The sequence below is a fragment of the Triticum urartu genome, chromosome 6A (genome assembly GCF_056163025.1).
Source record: "Triticum urartu cultivar PI428250 chromosome 6A, HENAU_Tu73, whole genome shotgun sequence".
Taxonomy (NCBI): domain Eukaryota; kingdom Viridiplantae; phylum Streptophyta; class Magnoliopsida; order Poales; family Poaceae; genus Triticum; species Triticum urartu.
Window position 1 is genome coordinate 603,197,083 of NC_141878.1, and position 18,820 is coordinate 603,215,902.

The window sequence follows — 18,820 nt, forward strand, 5'->3', positions numbered from 1 at the left end:
ACACTTTTTACATTTTTGATAGAAAAATGTGAAATAAAATAAGAAAAAAAAGCCTGAGGCTATGACCTCCCGTGCGGCTGGGCCGGTCTATCTGGCGCTCCGCTTCACGCGAGGGTTCACGACATCTCGAGCTGATGATACTGGGGTTCATCATCTATTCTGTGGGTGCCCCTGCTCGATGCTCGTGTGCGTCAAAACAAGGTGGTTTCGCTAAAGCTGACGCACGAATGGGTCGGCCCTGCCTGCAAACGAAGCTGGCCAGCTGGGATACTAATTGTGTACATCCTAAAAACGGCGTTTGTTTTTAAGTACCAATCCAATTGGTAGATCCGGGGTTTTTCAACATTTTCCATTAATTCTTGGAAAAAATGAAAATCTTAAATATGCGAACAATGTCCAAAAATCTCACGCCAATTTCGAATATTCTTGTTCTTTTAAACATAAACTATGTTTTTCAAAAATTGAACAAACTTTTGAAATCTGAATACTTTTTTTGTACTGCAAACAATGTTTAGAAAGCGAATTTAGCATACACATTTAACATTTTCTTAGTATAGGGTGAACATTATTCAAATACACACTGAACATTTTTTTAAATATGCTGAACTTTTTTTGAATGCATGCTGAACAAAATTTCTATATATGATGAACATTTGTTTATACACACTGAACATTTTTTCAATGTATGGTGAACACTTTTCTTCAATACGGTGAACAAAAATTTGGAATTCAAAACTATTTTTGAAACATGAACAAAATTCGAAAACATGACCAAAATTTGGAATTTCAAAAAACATTTTCTGAAAATTCAAACGAATTTCAAAAAACCTGAACATATTTTGGATATTTTGAATTTATGGAAAACAAAAAAGAAGAAGAAAAAAGAAACACAAAAAGTAGAAAAAAAGAAAAAAAAGGGGGTTAAAAAAGAAGAAAAAAGAAAACATTTACTAAAAGTAATGAAGAAAACCGAAAAACCCTGTGAAAGAAAACAAAACAGAAAAAACCCGGTTCAGGGGACCTTCTGGAAGTTTCACAAAACCAGTTCCTCGCTCCAAATGGGCCGGCCCATATCGTGTCGATCGGTTTCTTTGCTTCAGCGAAGCGGCGAGAGCTTGACACTCGCGCGCGTCATATAGGAATCGCCCTATTCTGCTGCCCTGTACCACAGACCCATCAACGTTGCAAAATCTAGCTTGCCATGAGGCTTTATCTCTAGCTAAAGATGTCTCAATCTCAAAGATTGTTATTGCAGGTGACTCCAAGACAGTGGCGAATGACATCTTGGGAGGGAAGAGGAGACACTTATGAGGCCATCGTTAAGGAATTCACTACTAGGGCTAGTAAGTTAGATCGCCGCTTAGTTACTCTTGAAGGTAGAGCTTCGAATTCGGAAGCTCATTTATTTACTTGCCAAACACTCAATTTTGCTTGGCCCACTTGTGGATTATTACTCCGGATGACCCTTGTTGTATTTCCTTAAACATCCACGTTGATCAATAAAGCGCTGGCAAATCTAAAAAAAAAGTCTAGCTATAATTTTTTTTGAGCGGTAAGTCTCGCTATAATAAAGCAAGACACAGGGGGCGCCCGCCTCATGAATCGTTTTTTTTTCTTTCTGTATCTCTATCAGGCCCGAGAGCGGCCCACGCACGGCCGAGAAAACACCCCCGATCCACCGACCTCGCATCGCGGGCCGGCCTGCCAGGTACCCACGCCACGCGACGCCACGCGCAAAAGGCAAAAGAGTCTCCTCTCCCCGTCCGCGTCTCTGTCTGCTGCTGCTGCTCCCCACGTCTCCAACCCCCACATCCAGCTAGGGTTTCGCAGCTTCTCCGATGGCGGCGGCGGCGGGCGGCGCGACGACGTCGACGAGGCGCGGGCCGGGCGGCGGCGGCCGGCCGATGGACGACGAGAACCTGACCTTCGAGACCTCGGCGGGGGTGGAGGTGGTCGGCAGCTTCGACGCCATGGGGATCCGCGAGGACCTGCTCCGCGGCATCTACGGCTACGGCTTCGAGAAGCCCTCCGCCATCCAGCAGCGGGCCGTCATCCCCATCATCACCGGCCGCGACGTCATCGCGCAGGCCCAGTCCGGCACCGGCAAGACCTCCATGATCTCCCTCTCCGTCTGCCAGGTCATCGAGACCAACGTCCACGAGTAAGTCGCCCATCCCCTCCCCTCCCCTCCCTCTGCCACCGTCGCCGGATTGTCGGATTGCTTGCTTGCTTGGCCGATTGGTCGGCCAAGGACTCGCTAGATTTTAGGGTTTGTATTTAGCTGATGCTCGTCTTGGACTGCCATGCCCCGCTGATAGAGCTGGTCTCATTAGCGCCCGCGTGGATTCATTCGTGTCGTGCTCTCGATTTTGCGGCGGGATGTGTGATTTCGGCCTAGGTTTGTGGAATCTGTTCAAACATTAGAGTCCAACTGCCTGTTTACTGTCATTTAACCCTTTTATGCACCAGCTTTCCATGATGCATATGCACTCGATCCAAAATAGATTTGTGGAACCTGTTACTAAAACCAATGCATTGTATCACCCCCTGCGAATGGGCTATACAATTTACACTCTGTTGACCTTGTGCCTTGTCAGTTTTACTGCCTGTCACGATACTGTTTACACGCCACTTGCTCTGAAAGAGTGAAGCTGAAGTCGATATTCGATTCTGTAGGGTGCAGGCGCTGATACTGTCGCCAACTAGGGAACTTGCGACGCAAACAGAGAGGGTGATGCAGGCTGTTGGTAACTTCATGAGCGTCTCTGTGCATGCCTGTGTTGGTGGCAAAAGTATCGGCGAGGATATTAGGAAGCTCGAGTCTGGAGTGCATGTTGTTTCAGGCACCCCGGGCAGAGTATGTGACATGATCAAGAGAAGGACCCTTCGCACAAGAGCCATCAAGCTCCTAGTCCTGGTTAGTTTGCTCTTGTCATACTGCATTTCTTTTAAAATAAATTTGGCCAAGTTCAACGATTCTAACATGGTTGATTTCATAACAGGACGAAGCCGATGAGATGTTGAGCAGAGGTTTCAAGGATCAGATATATGATGTCTACAGATATCTTCCCCCAGAACTTCAGGTCCGTCTTTGAACTACTTATCTGTGTAATTTATCAGTCTTCAGGCTTTTCACTGCATAATTCAAGTTGTCACCTGACTTTAATTTTTCTCTCTATATATCACCTTTCTGTCTTGATTTTTTCATTGAGAAACACAAATATCTTGCACCGTTTTCGACTGTAATCATCTTGCTGTAGCTAGCAATGCATGTCATTGTTACTAGTTAGCTGCCCGTGCGTTGCTACGAAAGATAAAATTTCCTAAAAAGAAAGCTAAGGAAGATAAAACATGTATAGAAACATGTTATTAAAATTCATTATATTTTGTGAGTCATCAACCACGCACCTGTTGGATTCTTATAAATGCCCCTTTTTATCTCTAGCCTCTAGTTACGTCCTCCATGCATCTTTTTTTATCTCTAGCCTCTAGTTACGTCCTCCATGCATCTTTTTTACCTCTGTCTTTTACACTCCTCTTCTACCCTCTACCATGGTGGCAATATTATGGTGAAATCTTCTTTGCAAAAACAGTAGACCTCTACTTTTAATTGAGCTATTGCCATATACCTAACAGTTGCTCGCCCGTGAAATAATAAGGACAATAATGGACCAAGGGCACGGAACTGCATCATCCAGTAAAGATCAAGGCATACACTTCAATCACAATCACAATCAAAAAACTAATCCATGCTGACGAGGCAACTGAAGGTGTTACTTCTGTTACTACATGCAGACAGTATACGGAAACTCGCGAGGAAATGAAAGAACTAGTTAAGTTTGTTTCTGCACAGAATAGAGCCCTAACTCTGATAATTAATTTACTTAATTCAGGGATTTCACTGTTGTCTGTGTTTCTCCCTTATCTGAAACCTATACAACAATTCCTCTCTTGGGACCTCATCAGGCAAACAACACAAATGTCCATAACTTCCAACAACATTACTCTGCAGATATGATGGTTGCCCACTAATATAACTATAGACATGTAGGTCAGCCCAAAGCATTTTAATAAGCTATTCTAGCAGCAGGATATCTAATACCATGGTATCAACTTACAAACTCCAAGTCCTAGGCTTAGCCTATCCACTGTTGCTGCCCCCTTTCTGCCATTCCTCTCTGATCAGTGCAAGCTGCAAGCAGCCAAGCACACATTCAGCACTTAACAGAGCAAGCAAACCAAGTTAGAGAAAACACAGAGAAGTGAAAGGGTACCTGCTGGCCCAAAGGAAGTGTTAATTATGCCTAGGCCCTTTTTATGTGACTTGATCATCCTAGGCTTTTGGAATAATGTTTTGAGTAGATGTAAAGATCACACTATATGCATGTTTAAAGCTTGTCAAATAAAGGTTAATTATCTATCATTGGGTTGTTTAATTGCATGATTATCTAACCGTTTAGTGCTCAATGTCAATGCAGCATATAGCTATAGACAATATAAATAAATAGAATAGAACCTTGCCAAACAGTAATGGATAGGAGAGCTCTAGAAATAGCCACATGAAACATCATCAAATGTGCTTTTTATAGGAGTTAGAGATATATGGGGACAGATTGGGGTGCTCCTCTGTTTTGCGTTTCCTTCTATTATTCATCAGTATTACATCAGGTGAACATTTCCTCAAGCAGTGAAATGTAATGGGAAAATTAGCCTTTTCGAATTAATATTAACATGAGCACGAGTCTGATGACTAGAAATAGTTGATCTCCATGACAGAGATCTCATGCTTTTCAAATTGTGTATTCTTGTACCACACAGGTTGTTTTGATCTCTGCAACTCTGCCCCATGACATCTTGGAGATAACTAGCAAGTTCATGACTGATCCAGTCAGGATCCTTGTAAAACGTGATGAGTTGACCCTAGAGGTAAATACTGCCACTTGTTTTGTTTACTGTGTGTTATCTTATTTGGCACTTACCTTTTCCATGTCATGTTTGCAGGGCATCAAACAATTCTTTGTTGCTGTTGAGAAAGAGGAATGGAAGTTTGATACACTGTGCGATCTTTATGATACACTTACAATCACCCAAGCTGTCATTTTCTGCAACACTAAGAGAAAGGTAATGCGTAGCTCAGTTGAATGATTCTTGTTATTCATATGATTGCCCCTGGTGAATTGCTGTTATTTGAAGTACTCTGCTCTACTCCAGTTAGCATTTGTCGACACCAATTTTCTTGTTTATCCTTATGGACATGGCATATGCATATCACTTTGTCGCTGAATCTACAAGTTGATCATTTTCTCCTGTTCTGTGTTGATCAGTGCTAGAATTTAAGTCTATCACTATGTTTTGGGTTTGCTATCGGTTACACTATTAAATTGTAGTGATGTGCTTTGACTTGAGAAGTATTATAAAACCATGTGCAGCTTTGTCAATTATGTCCAATTGCCATAATTGATGGTTCACAGCTTGCTAAAGCGATAGTTGTCTTTTGGCCAGGTGGATTGGCTTACTGAAAGGATGCGCACCAACAACTTCACGGTGTCAGCTATGCACGGTGACATGCCTCAGAAGGAAAGGGATGCGATCATGAGTGAGTTCAGGGGAGGCATGACCCGTGTTCTGATCACGACCGATGTTTGGGCTCGAGGGCTGGATGTCCAGCAGGCAAGTCTTGTTTGCCAGTTTTAGCTTTCACTTGTTGGTTAGCTTCAAGCACGCTGTTGCATGATGATGCTCATCTTTGATTACTGACTTGAATCTGTTTGGATTTGTTTCAGGTCTCTCTTGTCATTAATTACGATCTCCCAAACAACCGTGAGCTTTACATCCATCGTATTGGTCGCTCTGGGCGTTTCGGGCGCAAGGTAAAGTTCTCACTCCTGCTTCATAACTCAAGTTAGTTTAGACTAGAGAATCTTGGTTATAGTTTCTGTGTTGCTAAAAACAATTAAAAGATAATGCTGTCTCAGTAAAGAAAACAATTGGAGTAAATTCAGTGATTCAACACTTTTGTTTAAAAGCTCTTGTCGGAAGTGAATATGCAAGGCTTGACTAATCGTAACAAAATGTTTATTCTCTGCATCCCAAATGCTGCCTACTCTTGACTTGCATGAAAATTTTCCGTGTGCCATGACTGCAGGGTGTGGCGATCAACTTTGTGCGCAAGGACGACATCCGTATCCTTCGGGACATCGAGCAGTACTACAGCACGCAGATCGACGAGATGCCCATGAACGTCGCTGATCTTATCTGAGCTTTGGACCGGATCGATCCCTCCCTCTCTTTGTCTCGGTGCGTGTGGGGATTTGGTTGCGATGCTTGGCTGTATTTCTGGTGCTGTAACTTGAGATTTCTTTTGTTGCTTTGGGAACATGGGAAGTGTATATATTCTTTCTTGGATTGACTAGCTCATGTAAAACACTCTTTTGTTGTTCCACTATCTTCTGATTTGGACGCCGCCATGACAGACAAACACTCTGTTCATTTCGATTTTGATATTATTAGATTTTGTTTCAGTGTTTTGGTTAATGCCTCGATTTGTGTGACTTGCTAAATCCCATTTGATTTGGATGTTGGGAATGTTGCTGTGTTTGCTGCCATCTATATCTGCACCTCTGTTCTAAATAAAATCTTGAAAAATTATCATGTTCAGAACAAGTACTAGTGACGCGGTTGGTAGGCTGCATCAAGCAAACCAGGCTCTGGCGGACTAATTTGCAATTTACACTCTGCTTGATGTAGCCAATCAAACGACGTGCAGAACATGGTTCGCCGACCCAATTCGTCCGCTCGTGTTCGTTTGGACCAAAACGAACAAAAACGTCGGCCCAACATAGAGACCCATTCTCATTTTATATTCGCTCAGACACATTTCGATCCCAGATTTGCGGATGTTTCCTGTGCCCGTCTCATTTGCCTTTGTCCGGGCCTAGCCAACCTCTCACCCACCCACCTCTCTTTTAGTTTATCTACTGGCCCACCATCTCTCTCTCCAGCTACCCCCTACGCCTAACCGCTCCCCATCGCCGCCCACCCTGGTCGCGTGCCCGGCCGCCGCCCCTGGTGGCGCGCCCGGCCATCGCCGCCCCTGGTCGCTCATCCGGCCGCGGGCTGGATTCGTGCCGAGGTGGGTGTCGGCCCCGCAGCACCTCGGCCGTGGCGGCCGCGTCCGTCGCCGGCCCCACCACCACCTAGACGACCGGCGGACGGACCTGCGCAGGAGCTCCTCCGCGGCGACGCTCGTCCTCGCAGGCATAGGCGTGCAGGTGCCCTTCGTCTCGACTGGCGAAGCCCTGACAGCTTCAATTGTTTAAAAGAAATGCTACGTCCGCTCGACATGGGTATGCCTGCATTGGGAGAACATGCCGACGCAAAACAAAAAGTGGAAAAAAGTGTTAGTTAGGCTGACCCAAACGGACGAAAAGTGGACAAAATTCGTGTCCGTTTGGGTCGCTCCGTTGGAGGTGCTCTTACACTTAGAGCAACCACAATAAGGTTATGAGAGCACAGTGGCGGAGTCAGGATTCGAGTATAGGGAGGGAGAGGGGGGGGGGGGGCTAGTACATATATTGATCTAATCTCGTTGGCAATTACTCGTCGCTGTTACTAAATTTGTTGATCGTTGGGGGGGGGGGGGGGGAGGCCCCTGCTCGTCCCCCTGGCTCCGCCCCTGTGCAAGCATCCTATAAGAATTAAAATAATTTATTTTTTGCTGGCATAAAAAGGGAGAGAAGAGGAGCCGGCTACTGAATAAGAGCCAAATGCAACATATACTCCTAGGCATTATCTGAGTGTAGATGATGGGCTATGTAGTAGTAAAGTAGCACCTTTTTAATCTAACTATTGTACTTGCCGACAATAAATTTACCTGTAGATGACATGACAACATCATACAGCCAGCTGCACTGTTAACCATGCACTCAAAACCTAGGTACCGTGTTAGGAAAAAAACAGGTCATAGTTGGCTGGCGACGTGCTCGTTGATCAATCAATGATTGTGGCTGGCGATCTTATCCACCGCTCGAAAATTCTATTCTAATAAAATTAAATTAGCTGGCGTTTCTCTGCTTGAAAATACAATAGGATATTATACGATTCTGCCATTTCAACGTTGAGAGTTTTATTTATTTTGCTAGAGTGGTCGGTGGATTTTGTTGACATGGGCGCACAACTCCTCCACTCCGTTCCAGTTATTTATAGGTATGAAAAACAGTTGAACTAGTTGACGCCTGATTAGCAGACCCTCGTGAGGCGAGCTCCACCGATGGCGGATGCGGAGGCGCCGGCGGCGAAGCGGCTGGCCCGCGCGGGCAGCTTCTCGGGAGTGTGGTGGAAGCTCGGCGATCCCGCCGGGGACCCGGCCGCGGTCGAGCGTCGGCTGCGCGCCGTCGCCGACGAGGAGGCAGCCGTCCGTGCCCGCATTAGCAGGCGCCACGCCGGTGCCTGCGGCGTCCGGCGCGGCATCGCCGTCGCCTCCCTCGCCATCGAGGTCCATCACCTATCTTCATCGTCCGCTAACTCTTTCATCCGTCGTTGCTCCCATCAGCCGTCATCTCACCTGATCTGATCACCCCCTGTACATTTATTCACCATTTCGGCATGCTGGTCAGGTGGTGGCGTTGGTGCATGCTTACTGGACGGCGAGGCGGCGGCGCGTGGCCGGCTGGAGCAGGAAGCTGCTGCTCCTGCTTGCGCCTCCTCTGCTCGCCGTGCCGGCCTCGGCCGCCGTCGTCTTGGCCGCGTTCGCCAGGCTCCACAACATGTGTAAGTTCATACAGTATCAATCAAGCACCGGAAAGAAATTAAGATCAAGCATCTCCGAGATCGATGGTCAATCATTTCTGTTTGATTGATCAAATTCTGCATATGGCAGTCGAGGCGCGGGACGAGCAGCGGCTGAGGGCGCTGGTGGCGGAGCGCAAGGCCAAGATCGGGCAGTTCAGAGGCAGCCACCACAACATGCAGAAGCTCATCGAGGTCTCCACTGTACGTCCTGCTTCTCTCCTCTCCTGCATACACACACTCATTCATATACATACATACATACACCAAATCAGTCACCATATACTACTAGTGTACACACATGCTGTGATCTGATGCCCATCATCATGAGTCATGATGCAGTTTAATACTGCATCTGATGCTATTAGATTTTCTTCTGCCTGATCAATTAACGTGCTGTGCTCATCGCCATGGATGGATGCAGAAGTACGATCCAGATGCTGCTGCTGCTGCTGCTACTTCCGACCAGCCGGTCACTGCCGCCGCCGCCGGGAGGATCAAGCGGAGCCACTCGCGGCTGAGCTTCCACATCGGAGACGACTGACTCCACCTCCATCCACCTTCTCCGCATCATCCATGGCGGGGACGACGACATCATCGATCATGCGTGCAACATTTGTCTTCACTAGCCTAGTGGCACTACCAGCATAGTAAGGCCTGCGGATTACTAGCATAATACGTGAAAAAAAAAGTGTGGCTTCAGGCATATTTATACACGTACGTGCAGACACATTGGTTGGTTGCTTGGTTGTACCCTTGGGCTTTTGAATTGGGACACTTTTTTGCGATTCAATTCGGGTTGTGCTGTGAGCCAGCCTTTGTGGGCTGGCATATATGTACAATTGCTGGCATGGCACACCATCACATCATGCTGCTAGCTTGGATGCATGTCTGTCCTGAGATCTTGGCATGCCAGAACGTGCCCATCATAACCACAACCACAGCACAAATGTACGCATATAATATGAACCAGAGAGGGTTTATCTCAGTGGTTAGCTAGGCATGCGGTTATGCAGCCTAGCCATCATAGGTCGATTCCTAAAACTGACTGGTGATTCACAGGGGTTTCCCCTCATACCGGCCCTAGAGCGTATCGAGGAATTATAGTATCATGTGCCTATTATTCTTGATTCTAACTCCACGAGCCCAACTACTGGCCGCCCTTTCAAATTTGAACTGGGATCGTTGCACTGGGAAGACTTTGAGGACATAATCAAGAATGTATGGTCTCATAGAGTCAAACGATATCCTCATGACACCTTTCTTTGAAGAGGCCCACTATAGGTCGTACACCTATTCAGAGATATAACTTTAAAATAAGAGCCATAAGGCAACACCTCTCTGAATGGGCGAAAAACACCAATGAAATGTACAAAAAAAGCAAAGCCTATCCACTATTATTGACGACCTCGACAAAATCGCAGAGACTCGCATCTTGTCGCAATAAGAGATTGAGTTGAAAAATCAATCCAATGGGAAAGTAAATCAATCCAATGAGAAAGTTGCACGTCTTTTGTGAAAAGAGGAAATCAAATATTACCAAAGATCTAAAGCCAACTTCATCTTAAAGGGAGACAATAATACACGTTATTTCCAACTCGTCACCAATGGTCGGCATCGGAAGAAGGTAGTTTCACATTGACAAAGCCCAAATAGATGACATTTCACAAGTCACGACAGAAGAGAACAATATCCTCAAGGCACCTTTCTCTGAAGAGGAGGTGAGATTTGCGGTGTTCCAAATTAAACATAACAAAGCTCTAGGCCCGAATCGCTTCCCCACAGAATTCTGTTAGAATTTCTGGGAGGTCATCAAGATTGACCTTTTGGAATTGTTCAATTGTCTTCATGCCGGGTAACTTGACCTATTCGGGCTTAACTTTGGCGAGATCATTTTGTTGCCGAAAATTAAGCAGGCTGAGCGGATCCAACAATATAGACCCATATGCCTCCTTAATGCCAGCTTCAAGATTTTCACCAAAGTGACTACTAATAGGTTCAACACAGTTGCTGACCATGTCGTCCGACCATCTCAAAGGACTTTCGTGCAAGGCAGAAATATACCCGACGGAGTAGTAATCCTACATGAGACTGTTCCTGAGATGCACCAGAAAAACATGAGTGGAGTAATTTTTAAGATTGACTTTGAAAAGGCCAATAACAAGGTCAACTCGTCTTTCCTTCAATAGGCTATGAGAATGAAAGGGTTATCTGATAAATGGCGCTGGTGGATCCAAAACTTCTGCCGCAGGCCATTATTTCAGACAAAAAAAGGTCTACGTCAGGGTAACCCCATGTCTTCAATGTTATTTAACATTGTTGCTGACATGGTGGCTATCCTAATTGATCGCGCCAAGTAGGACAACCAGATTGCAAATTGCAGGTGTAGTGTCATACCTTGTGGATGGTGGACTCTATTGTGCAATATGCTGATGATATGATTCCTTTTATAGAACATGACCTGGATAAGGCTCGAAACTTGAAACTTTTGCTTTCAGCGCTTGAGCAAATGTCGGGCCTTAAAATCAACTTCCATAAAAGTGAATTGTTCTGCTTGGGAGAAGCCCATGAGAAGGCGGCTGATTATGCTGACCTCTTTGGGTGTGCACAAGGCCAATTCCTGATTAAATATTTGGGAATTCTGATACATTATCAGCGTCTCACTATTGCGGAGTGGAAACATGGTGAGGAGCACTTAGAGGAACGATTGAGCAGCTGTAAAGGAAAGTTGCTTTCTGTTGGACGACGGTTGGTCTTGATCAATTCTGTCCTCACAAATATGGTTCTCTATATGCTTCCTTTTCCAACCCCCTCTTGCAAAGGCTGGATTATTTTAGATCCAGATTCTTTTGGTAAGGAGACAGTCAAAAGAAAAGGTACAAACTGGTCAAATGGAGTGTGGTTTGTAAGCAAAAAGACCAAGGTGGCATTGGTATTTAGTAAATTGTTGTTCAAACTACTTATTGAGGATGACATTTGGCAAACCCTCCCGTGCAACAAGTATGTAGGCCAAAAGACTGTGTCTCAGGCCTATTGGAAACCTAGTGACTCACATTTTTAGTCTGGTCTAATGGCGGCGAAGAAACATTTTTTCCGCTCTGGATCTTTTGCTATTAAAGACGGGTCGGAAATTCGTTTATGTGAGGACATCTGGCTATGTAATGCCAACCTCCAAAACAATATCCTGTGTTGTACCACGTTGTTCGCGATAAGAATGATACTCTTGCATAGGTGCTCAGTTCATTCACGCGGGATATTTCTTTGAGGTGAGATTTAATTGGCCCTCGTCTTATGTCATGGCAAAATCTTCTATGCTGTTTTAGATTCGATTAACCTGACACAAACACGAGATATGTTTTGCTTCCTCCGTCTCATAATATAAGATCGTTTTGTAAGCTAAAACAGCTTGCAAAACCTTTTTTTTTGTGGACAGCAGCGGCGGCACAACGGCGTTGGTGATCAGATCTGACATGGACGGCTCCGGCTGTCCGCTTCATTATCGGCATGGTCATGGGTGCTTGGGCGCGGTGCTGCGAGCATGTGTGACGGTTGTTCTTCAGGTCTGCTGTGAGTTGCGCTGGCCTGCACGGCAGAGGATGGCGGTGGCGATCCTCGGCTTGTGCAGTGCTACTTGTCCGGACGTGTGGTGCCTGCGCTCCAGATCCGTGATGGCGGAGTGTGCGGACGTGAAGGCTAGCTTTGCACTTCAGTGCATCGGGCTAGCAGAATCTTCGCCGTCCCCTTGCACTGTGTGACACCCGAAGAAAATGGTTCGGCCCTGTGTTGCTCTTCGCGACTCGAGCGACGCCTGCACGCCGACGCCCCCAGCGCCCTCTCCTCCATGCATCCTCTCCTCGTCGCTGCCTGTGTTCGTTGACCAAAGCCCTCGCGGTGGGTGGCGGCAGGCTGACGCGTTGACGGCGATCACCATGGTCGCACATCGAAAGGAGGCGGCGGTTTTGGTGGGTCTATGTAGCGCGTTGGTGACCTCGTTGTGAATTGCAGGGGCCACCGAAAGGTTTTTGTGAGTGTGTCTCTCTCTAGACCTGGAGGTTGGCTTTGGCGATGAAATGCAAAATATGGACGACGGCTTGATGCAAAGAGGAGGTTGTGCAGCGGCTGCGATTACACATCGCATCGCATGTAACTGCTGTGATCGAGAAAAAGTGGTGGCGACAACACATGGCCGGCGTCGATGGCAGTGCTACTTGAGCACCCAGTCTTGAGCTCCGGGGTGAAAGCCTAGGTGTGAACCAAGTTGGTTATACCTGATAATGGCGATGTTTTTACGGCGCTATCTTGTTGAAGGCATTACTTGGATATGCTTAGATTGGTTCTTCATGGTGAAACCTAGATTCTGTCCTTAGGTGATTGGATCCGGTGATGGCGGCGGTTGAGCATCGCATGCTTTTTAGAGGCGTTGCTGTTGAAGAACTTTCTCGTTCATGTGGTGTCATCAGATGGTTCGTGCAGAGATATTCACTATTGTAGTTTACTGATTGTGGATTTGATCGCTTTCTTTTTTTCTCCTTGCCCATGCATAGCTTTAGTCTTATATGACTTTACTATTTGTTGGCGTGCATTTTGTGTGCGCATGTTGGTATTGGCTGTGTGCATCCTACTTATGTAAAGACCGGGTCTTTTTTTCATTCTTGACGCTCCAATTTGAGCAAATAAAGTCCATCTTTTTTCGGGGAAAAAGGGTCGAGATCGACTCGACTTGATTTCCCATGCAGAAAATTATTCTCCTAGTGCGAAATAGGGGGCAATCGCAATGAATCAAATGAAGAAGAACAAAAACATGGCACTCATTATTTTTAGAAGTGCCATAATAAAAACATGCCCAACATTATCTTCTCACGTCACACTTGCAACATCGCCTACTTTTAGTACTTTACAAAAACTCCTGGAATCTTTGAATCTACATTCAATATTCAAGTTTGGAGAGAAAAACTATGGGAACACATGTTCATCATGTACCTGCATTTTTTAATCGCCAGTTGAAAATCTGGACCGTCAAATCAATATCCAACAGCCACCAACCGCATCATCTTCTTCCTCCCAGCGTCGCCCTCCAACCCAGCCCTAATCACCGGCCTCCACCCCCGCGGCTGGTGGCGCTCCCACAATCTATTCGCCGCCTCTGCTAGCTAGGGTTCTTTGTTTAATTTACTTAGGTTTTAGTTAGGGCAGTAGGTTAATTAGGTTATTTATTTAGTTATGAATTTAGTTAGTTAATTAGAATTAGTATTTTAAAAAACAGAATTAGTTTAAGCAATTGTCCAAATCAACATCCCTTGTTAAAGCAAATTTAGGTAGGCTGAACTTTACTTTCAAATATTGTTATGACTTCTTGCATTTTTCTTCAAGTTCTATATTTTTCTTCCTTTTATATGCAAATTTGAAGTGGACATGTGATATGTGGACATGTGATGTTTTGGACATGTCATATTTGGAATTTGGACATGTCATTTGGACATGTCATATATGGAAAATGATGATTATGTGTAGGGTAAATGATCCGAGTGGCCTATGTTACGCCGGAATGTTGATTCATTTCCGTTCCGGTGAATTTCAGGCGCTCGATATGTCCATTTTATAGCAAAGGTCATTCCAAAATTTTCCGTAAATTTTGGCATGACTTGTGCTAGATAGTAGGCATATCGAGTGACGGGAGTTACTGGGAAATGACATTCCGGCAAACATTGATCTTTTTTATGTCATTTCTCATTTTTCATAGTTTTAGAATTAAACGAGGAGACTTAATCATAGGAAACAATGTCGAACAACGAAGAAACATGGCCTTCTGACCAAGATGCAGACAAGATGGATTATGAAGGTGAAAAAGAGTACCTTAACTTTTTGTCTGTTAAGCAACGTCAAGGTTTGCAGGCCGGCCTAGATGATGGTACTGGCGCCAACATCGGCACTGACGGCGCCGACACCGATGGCGGCGCCGAGACCGGCGGGGAAGATACCGGCGTGGAAGGTACCAGCACCGATGCCGCTACCGAAAAGAAGAAGCAGAAGAAGCAGAGGATACGAAAACCTAACAAACTAGGCATTGGACGACTGGTGATCACAAAGATGGCACCTGGCAAGTTTGAGCATTAGAGCCGAAAGAACCTCGCAAGTGCTATGGGAACCAAGTAGGATGCATCCTACGGGAATGCGCGAGCATCAATGATGATGACTTAAGGAGTAAAGAACATTTGAGGCAGTTGCACCTGACGAAGTTGCACAAGAGATTCAAGTTCCCCGACTGGGATGATAACATAGAACAACCGTGGGATGATCCGAAGATGAAAAAGATTAACAATCACACCATGGGAATGTTCAGCAATGACTTGACCTCCTGGAAAGGGAGGGTGAAACGAGCTATTGAGGCCAAGGAACCCCTGTCCAAGATTCTGGAGGAAAATCCGACACTTACGGAAGAGGAGTTCGAAAAGTTCAAGGATACTTGATGAAAGGATCGATGCGGTCGACTAGAGAGGGGGGGGGGGTGAATAGGAGACTACAAATTTTAATCTTACTTGTAGATTTTAAGGCTTAGCGGATAAAAGAGTTCACTAGATATGCAACTAGGTGAATGCAACCTATATGACAAGCAAGCTCCAAGAGAGAAATGCTAGGCAACAAACTACTTAGCAAGCCAACAAGCATACAACAACAAAGAAAGGTGCGGGAAAGGATTAACCACAAGTGAGACGAGGACGAGGATTTTAACCCGAAGTTCACTCTTCCTTGGGGAAGAGCTAATCTTCGTTTGGAGCGGTGCCGGAGCCAAAGCTTGCGGAATGCCACCAAAGGCTCACCATATTCTCCTTCGAGTCACCCCCAACGGATGAGCCTCGAAACACTCGGGGTTGGTCTTGAAGGCGACCACCACACCTTTACAAACTTCTCCGGAGCACACCACACGCAAGGAAGCTTCCGGAGGAACCTCTAACCGCCTAGGAGCCCAAGCTCTAAGAGTAACAAGTCAATGGGGAAGAAATGTTGCGGGGAACACGATTTGGTTTGGTCAAGTTGTAGATCGGGTCTTGCTCTCCCAATCCCCAAAGTTTCAACAAGTTTGGGTGGAGGGATTGAGAGTATTGAGCAAAATGGGGTGTAGCAATGGTGGAGCTCAACAAGACATTAGGGTTAAGGGTTGGAGGTAGAAGAAGGGCCTATAAATAGTGTTCATGGGCTGGTGGGGATTTCTGCCCGTTGGACCCCGTGCACATGGGCTAAGTCAGCCCCGTGCACACGGGTACACAGAGACAAACACACCACCCCGTGCGCACGGGGGGCAAAAGACCCTGTGCGCACGGGGTACCCAGAGAGTTTACATAGGACCCCGTGCGACCCCGTGCGCACGGGGTACCCAGTAACTTTCTGTTGCAACTTTCTGAGTACCACAACACACACACTAGGTTCTTTTTAGGTGGTAGGAGTGGGAAGGGTAAGAGAGTAAGTCTCGGCAAAGGCATTCCCACATGACATTTATCCACACAAACCCCTCTTAATAGTGCGGTCTTTCCTACGACTCTAAGCAAACCAAAACTAAACCTCCGAAGCATCGAAAGACCACGCCTTTGCCCTTTTTGAAATGGGGGGGGGGGTCGCACATCTCCATCGCGGGCACTTAGAACCAATAACTTGAGATAAACTTTAGCAACCGATATTAGTTCAACTAACCACATTAGCATCACACCAAATAGCTTAAGTGCCATTAGCACTTTCAATCTCCCCCTTTTTGGTCAATTGATGACAACGTGGTTAGAGCATGGCAAAGAGGATAAACAGATAGAAAGCCATGGAACAAATAATGATCATGATAGCCCCCCCCTATATGTGTGCCCGAAAACAAGAGTGCATCTAGTACACCCATAGGAGGTTCGACCAAGATCATTATTGTTAAGTCATGAGATTCATCAAAATAAACCTATAACGGTGCCTAGATCTCATGACACAGTGTGGTGAGCAAATAATGTGAGACCCAATAAGCATAAGAGGATAATGGCAAGGTTCACTAATAAAGCAAGAGTCTCACAACCACACAGACGGAAGGTAAATAAGAGTATCTCAAGCTAACTAAAACCAACCAACAACGAGAAACACGAGGCTTGAGATCTCAACACACCCACGAACGCACCACACACCCACGAACACACAAACACACACACCACTTCTCCCCCTTTGTCATCAAGACAACAAAAAGGAGACAAATGGCGACACGAGACCCACTAGACAAGAGGAGGAGCACTCGAGGCATCATCATCATCATCAAAACGCCATCTGGCCATTGGGAAAGACCGAGCAGTGGCCTCAGTGTTGACGTCCTCTGAACCTGGACCGACCTCCTCACCAGCAGCAGCCCTTGCTGCCTTATGCTCACACCGAACAAGCTTCTCCTTGTTGATTTCCTTGATCTGACGACGCTGAATCGACTGACACATCTTGAACATGTTGCTCAAGGTCTTGAACAGTGACTTCTTCTCTTCCTTGGCAAAGATGGCCTCAGAGCCAACAGACTTGGCCTTACCACGAGGGATCCGTGCAGTAGAGGACACGCCTGGAGTGTAAGTAGCACGATCCTCAGGCCTAGGGTCGTGCCCCTTCTTGATGGGCACATAGGGAGCAGGAGCAGCTGGGGTCCAGTTGGAGTTGCGCTTGGGAACATCAGTCTTGAAGCTGGCAATGTACTTTGCTGGACAGACGGTCTCAATCAACGCCTGCATGAATGGAGCATAGATCAAAGACTTGTTCTCTTGTACACACTGACGAAGCTCGTAGTACATGAAATCCAGAACATCCACTTTCTTCTTCTGATGAAGATACACAAAGACATCAAGCATGGAGCTCCGAATGTTATGGGAATCCCCGGCCTTTGGAGTGAGGGTATACCGCAGGATATGGCGCATGGTCTCATAGAGGGGCAAGAGGTCTTTGATTGACCCAGTGACAAACGACTTCTCTTGTTTGTAAGCAAAGGTAATCTCATCCTTAGTGCGCTGCCCACTTTCCCGAACAATGCCAAACTCATCAGAAACAGCCTCTTCATCCATGAACGGGTAGGGAATGATCTCGAAGAACTTTGCCATAGGAGCTGAGCACTGATGTGTTCCGGACATCCATGTGAGGGTGAGAGCAGAATCATTGGAGAAGTACAGAGTGGCAAATAACTGCATCATGAGATCTTCATTGTAGGGGTGGTTGAAGGTGACAAACGGAATCAGACCCAGTCGTCCAAGAGCGGAGTACACACCGAGATACAGATGGTCATTGTCGCGCAAACTCTCAGTGTTGACTTGCTTGTGAGGAGCAAACTTATTTGACTTGGTCATAAGAAGCTCATGATAGATCCTTTGCTGAAACCCATTCTTGAAACGGGGATCCATTCCCATACTCGTGGCCTTAACATACAGATGGCTCTGTCTCTCAGCCCAGATCTCTGGCTTGGTCCACTTGACAAGAGGCATATTCCGGAGGTCACGCCTGCCCGGAATGGCTTGCTCCGGACCAGACTCCTCTTCCTCTTCTTCATCTTCCTCACTACGATCATCTTCTTCTTCTATCTCATCATCTTGTGAGTCATATTCTTCCTCAGAATCATCGAAAGCCTCACCAACGGGCCGCTTTGAGGCTGCACGGCGAGCACGGCCCTGACCAGACCCAGACCCCTGACCCATGCCTTCAGACGGCTGACGACGAGCAATGGTGAAGTCCTTTGATCCTTCTTTTGCATGCTTGCGACGAAGCTCAGACCTCTTGTCAGCGGAGTCTGAAACACACGCAAACACCCAACAACACAAAGCACGAGACACAAATGAGTACAAGTGCAATATGAATGGCAAGGAGACAGACAAAAATCTAGGCAAAAGTTCCTGGATAGCCTGTGTGCACGGGGGTTTAGACCCCGTGGGCACGGGGGCCCGTGCGCACGGTACAGGACCGTGGGCACGGGGCCGCATGCGCACGGGGGTCAAACATCCTGTGGACACGGGGGTCTCCCAGCGATAGCCACTACCAGAATGAACTCCGG

General features: G+C 46.3%; 2 protein-coding genes across 3 annotated transcripts; both read left to right on the top strand.

Annotated features, from left to right (window-relative positions):
* Nucleotides 1-1,765: 1,765 nt before the first annotated feature.
* LOC125528793 (eukaryotic initiation factor 4A-III homolog B) lies at nucleotides 1,766-6,534 on the top strand. The gene is made up of 8 exons (XM_048693230.2): nucleotides 1,766-2,161; nucleotides 2,677-2,917; nucleotides 3,003-3,083; nucleotides 4,819-4,926; nucleotides 5,002-5,121; nucleotides 5,503-5,670; nucleotides 5,784-5,870; nucleotides 6,146-6,534. The coding sequence occupies exons 1-8, from the start codon at nucleotides 1,839-1,841 to the stop codon at nucleotides 6,257-6,259; spliced, it is 1,242 nt and encodes a 413-aa protein (XP_048549187.1). The 5' UTR covers nucleotides 1,766-1,838; the 3' UTR covers nucleotides 6,260-6,534.
* A 1,640-nt stretch (nucleotides 6,535-8,174) lies between these two features.
* LOC147967175 (uncharacterized protein At2g24330-like) lies at nucleotides 8,175-9,580 on the top strand. 2 transcript variants are annotated; one of them, XM_087527514.1, is made up of 4 exons: nucleotides 8,175-8,494; nucleotides 8,616-8,769; nucleotides 8,879-8,982; nucleotides 9,212-9,580. In XM_087527514.1, the coding sequence occupies exons 1-4, from the start codon at nucleotides 8,270-8,272 to the stop codon at nucleotides 9,329-9,331; spliced, it is 603 nt and encodes a 200-aa protein (XP_087383640.1). In that variant the 5' UTR covers nucleotides 8,175-8,269; the 3' UTR covers nucleotides 9,332-9,580. The 2 variants fall into 2 exon arrangements, with proteins under 2 accessions (XP_087383640.1, XP_087383639.1); XM_087527513.1 differs by having other exon boundaries at nucleotides 8,191-8,494; nucleotides 8,879-8,991.
* The last annotated feature ends 9,240 nt before the right edge of the window (nucleotides 9,581-18,820 follow it).